Source organism: Homarus americanus, unplaced genomic scaffold, assembly GCF_018991925.1.
Source record: "Homarus americanus isolate GMGI-L3 unplaced genomic scaffold, GMGI_Hamer_2.0 scaffold30512, whole genome shotgun sequence".
NCBI classification, from domain to species: Eukaryota; Metazoa; Arthropoda; class Malacostraca; order Decapoda; family Nephropidae; genus Homarus; species Homarus americanus.
This window is the reverse complement of record NW_024726193.1, coordinates 6210-10661: the sequence shown is the minus strand read 5'-3', so window position 1 is coordinate 10661 and position 4452 is coordinate 6210. Positions and strand designations below refer to the sequence as shown.

The window sequence follows — 4452 nt, the reverse complement described above, 5'->3', positions numbered from 1 at the left end:
ACCCCCAAATAATAATTTGATGTCCTGGAGAAGGCTGAGTTGATACAGATAATTAAAAATGGCTTGCCGAAAAACAGAAAACTTCCAAGATTGGGTGTGTGAGCTTCTCCCTGAGGACGTGACTGACCTCCTACAAGACGGAGCGGAAATTCTTGGGGAGGGAGCGCACGCAATTGCTTACCTTGTCAAGTGGGGAAATGATGTAGCTGTTTTGAAAAAGGCAGTGTCACCATCAGCCAAAAAATTCTTCAAGGATGAGGCTGCCAAGATGTATGCCCTCGATGGTGCTGGGGGGATTCCTAAGGTACTTGGGTACTGTCCAAAACCTCCAGCGATCCTCCAGTCCTTCAGGGGTAAGCTCACACTCAACCACCTTCTCTCTGAAGATAACCTGATCTGCCAATATGACCTTATACAACTGGGGCTCCTCCTTGGTGAGAAAATCCTTGAGATGAACACGAAAGGTCTAGCACACAATGACATCAAGGAGGATAACATAATGATCCAAGGGCCCTCATCCCGGCCAGAGGTCAGCCTCATTGACCTCGGTCTGGCCTGTGAGATCGGTAAGTCTTGTAAAGTCAGCGCTGATTGCCTACACGAGGACTTCCCCTGGATGGCCCCTGAAGTCTGCCGTGGGTTTAGGACCACCAAGAATTCAGATACATATTCTTTCGGGTTTGTCCTGATGGAATTGATCAAGGAGGCCCCAGGGGACCATCCAGAGGTCACAAAACTCGCCAAGAAGGCCATGACCAAGCGCCGCACTGACCGGCCATCACTACCACACCTCCTCCGAGAATTCCGAGAAATCATCAGTTGAAGAAAAAATTTTAGGCCCCAAGCTATAAAGCACACACTATCTCTCACCTTCCCACAGCGTATCTGAACGAAACGAAAAACAAAACTCAAACGACAGGTAAACCTTGCATCCGATTCCTTGTCCGCCTGACTTCAACATTCCCCTAACTCAAACCTTCAACAGCACAACCTTGGACTTTTTTTCATAAGATGGCAGATCAATGGGTAAGGAAAACGCTTAAATTCACGATGTTAATTATATTTTTAAATAAATTGGGACCAAAACTCTACAAAATAAGGGTTAAAGTTGCTAAAACATCACGTGACTGAGAAAACTAGTTATTTATGATAGGATTGAAGGTCTAAATCGTTCCTAACTCATCACAAGCCATCAGAAAAATCTAGTCTGCATGTCTAGGTACAGATTGATTGATACGTTTATTGAGATACAAAAAACATTAGTACATCTCAAAGGGATGAAGTGACATAAGTCATCCCCACCCCAATCCAGGAATGTCCCTCTCAGGTCTCACATAAATCCCTAATATTTCATATAATCAGTTATATACATACATAGTTATATTCTAGATGAAAAATTTCTATATTTCTTTAATATATCATCTATTTTCCTATTTTTATACATCCACTCTATTTGCATGGGGACATTATTTATATGGGCATTTCTATATACATTAAGCAATGGGCATTCCAGTATATAATGTGGCAGGGTATGGGATCTGGGTGTTCTACAAACTCTACATTCTTTATCCTGTTCACTTCTCTCAGCTCCAAGTTCCCAATAATATTTATATCCTAATCTTAACCTCATATACACTGAATCTTTCCACCTACTCCCATCTTTCCCATATGAAAATTTTGTGTTCATGAGAACATGATGGTAATGTTTCATTGTTTCCCTTTTCTCGTATATTTCATTCCTTTTGAAATTATCTTCTATTGATTGTATTTTCCGTAATTTGCTCCTTAATTGTTTCAAGGTTTTAGTACATATTATGTCGATCTCGGCCTTTTCCGTGGCTCGTTTTGCTATTATATTTACTGCTTCATTAAGACCAATCCCCACATGTGACGGGACCCATACAAATTGAACATTATGGCCATTTTTCCTTATTGTATTTACTAATTTTCTACATGAACCAATAATGTGTTCAAAGACTGGACTCCCACTGTTCAAAGAATCCAAAGCTGCCCTACTATCAACAAAAAAATATGCATCTTTATACACATTTACAACATTTTCCAACCCTACTAAGATTGCATATAACTCAGCTTGTGTTGATGAAATAAAACTGCTCAACCGAAGTCCAATTTTGATGTCATCATTCCTTTGTTCTGTGTACTGTCTTATAAGGATCCCGCACCCTGCCCTGCCACTTGACATAACTGAACCGTCACAATATACATGCAATGTGTTTATTTTAGGCAAATTACTAATCTAATTCCCATATAAAGCCCTTAACTGTCCTGGTTCATGTAATAATTTCTTCATTGTGAGAGGCACTATGTCTAACTCTACTTCTCGTTCTTCCCAGGGTGGATTCTTACAACTCTTCTGAACAGCTGTACACCAGTCTGCCAGATTAAATATTTTAATAATATTTACTAATCCATTCATGCATCCTCCCTTGCCTTGCCTACAGAAGGTCCGTTTACCTTTTAAACCATCATTTATATCTTGTGCAAATTTACCCCCACTGTTCCCTCTCATTAATCGAACTGCTGCAACTGTATTAATTTCATTGACCCTCTGTGAAATGCTCTGTAACCATAGTTCCATTTTCATTATCTCAATCATTGCATCCTTTTGACACCCTAAAATTATTCTCATTGCATCATTTTGCATGATCTCAAGCTCCTGTAGCCTTCCTTCAGCAGTACAAGAGAGGACATAGTCTATAAGTGATCTGATGGTAGAAATATACATCATTCTCAGTATGGGTACCCCAGCACCTTTACCACAACATGCTAGAGCCTTCAAGGGCTGTAATCTTGCTCTACATTGAATGAGGACATGATGTATTTCTGCCTCTTTACTTTCACTAGTAAAGCCAATATATATTCCTAAATATTTATACATTGACAATTTCTCAAAAAAATTTCCATTTAGAAAAACGGATTCACTTCCTCTTCCTTTACATTCACACTTGGTTTTTTCTTCATTGATAACTAAGCCCATCTTTTGAGAAAGAACACTAAAATTATTTAATGCAATCTGCAAATTTTTGACAGAGTTTCCTTGAAATATGATGTCATCTGCATAAATGATGGTTACAACTCCTGTGGGATATTTGTGTCAGGCTATCTTGTTCATTAACACATTAAATAACATTAGGCTCAATACTCCCCCTAGTTCAAGTGCTCTTTCCTCAGACAAACATCCCTGATACCATACACAGGCTCTCCTTCCATGCAAGTAGTCACCTATCCAGTGTAACAACTCCCCTGATACCCCTAGAGCAGCCAGTTCATTCATAACTACTTCACTGTGAGCTTTATCAAATGCTCCTTGTAAATCCACAAAACTCTACATCTGTCTGCATCATTTGATAAACATTTTATAACACAGTCTGAAGTACATTTCCCTTCCAAAAAACCAAATAAATTACAAGATAGATTTTCCCCCACAATATATACAAGCCTATGTAATAATATTCTCTCCATTATCTTGCAAAAACAAAATGTTAAAGACACTGGCCTGTATCCACCAGTTGCCTTAGGGACAGGGATAACTATCACTTTCTTCCATTCTGTTGGTAATCTACCCTCTGTATAGCTCATGTTGAATAAATCTAATAATGGACTATTTTCCATACTAACTAAGCAGTTCCAAATTTCCTAAGTCACACAGGCTTCACCTGGTGCTGTAGATTTTCCTTTTTTAACAGCATTTAATAACTCATCTTGAGTCTAAAAATCTAAATACTTATGGGAGTCAGAGAAGTAAATTTGACCCATCTAATCTATATAAAACAAAGAAGTATGTCTGTGGTGATGATGGATGGTGTTATATGTAGTGATGATGGATGGTGTATGTAGTGATGATGATTGGTGTTATAGGTAGTGATGGTGGATGGTGTTATATGTAGTGATGGTGGATGGTGTTATATGTAGTGATGATGATTGGTGTTATATGTAGTGATGATGGATGGTGTTATATGTAGTGATGATGGATGGTGTTATATGTAGTGATGATGGATGGTGTTATATGTAGTGATGATGGGTGGTGTTATATGGAGAGATGATGGGTGGTGTTATATGTAGGGGTGATGGATGGTGTTATATGTAGTGATGATGGATGGTGTTATATGTAGTGATGATGGGTGGTGTTATATGTGGTGATGATGGATGGTGTTATATGTAGTGATGATGATTGGTGTTATATGTAGTGATGATGGATGGTGTTATATGTAGTGATGATGGATGGTGTTATATGTGATGATGATGATTGGTGTTGCTGCTCTGGTATTGATGATGATTGATGTTATGGTGCTGATGATTGGTATTATATGTAGTGATGATGGATGGTGTTATATGTAGTGATGATGATTGGTGTTATATGTAGTGATGATGATTGGTGTTATATGTAGTGATTATGATTGGTGTTATATGTAGTGATGATGATTGGTGTAT

At 38.5% G+C, this 4452-nt stretch overlaps 1 protein-coding gene across 1 annotated transcript; it reads left to right on the top strand.

The window, feature by feature from the left end:
* The first annotated feature begins 58 nt into the window (after positions 1 to 58).
* On the top strand, positions 59 to 823 carry LOC121865371 (probable inactive receptor kinase At1g48480). Its single transcript, XM_042364703.1, has one exon. The coding sequence runs from the start codon at positions 59 to 61 to the stop codon at positions 821 to 823; it is 765 nt and encodes a 254-aa protein (XP_042220637.1).
* Positions 824 to 4452: the final 3629 nt, after the last annotated feature.

Bases quoted from the DNA above. Each gene is read 5' to 3' on its own strand.
- LOC121865371 (XM_042364703.1), top strand. From the start codon at position 59: ATGGCTTGCCGAAAAACAGAAAACTTCCAAGATTGGGTGTGTGAGCTT.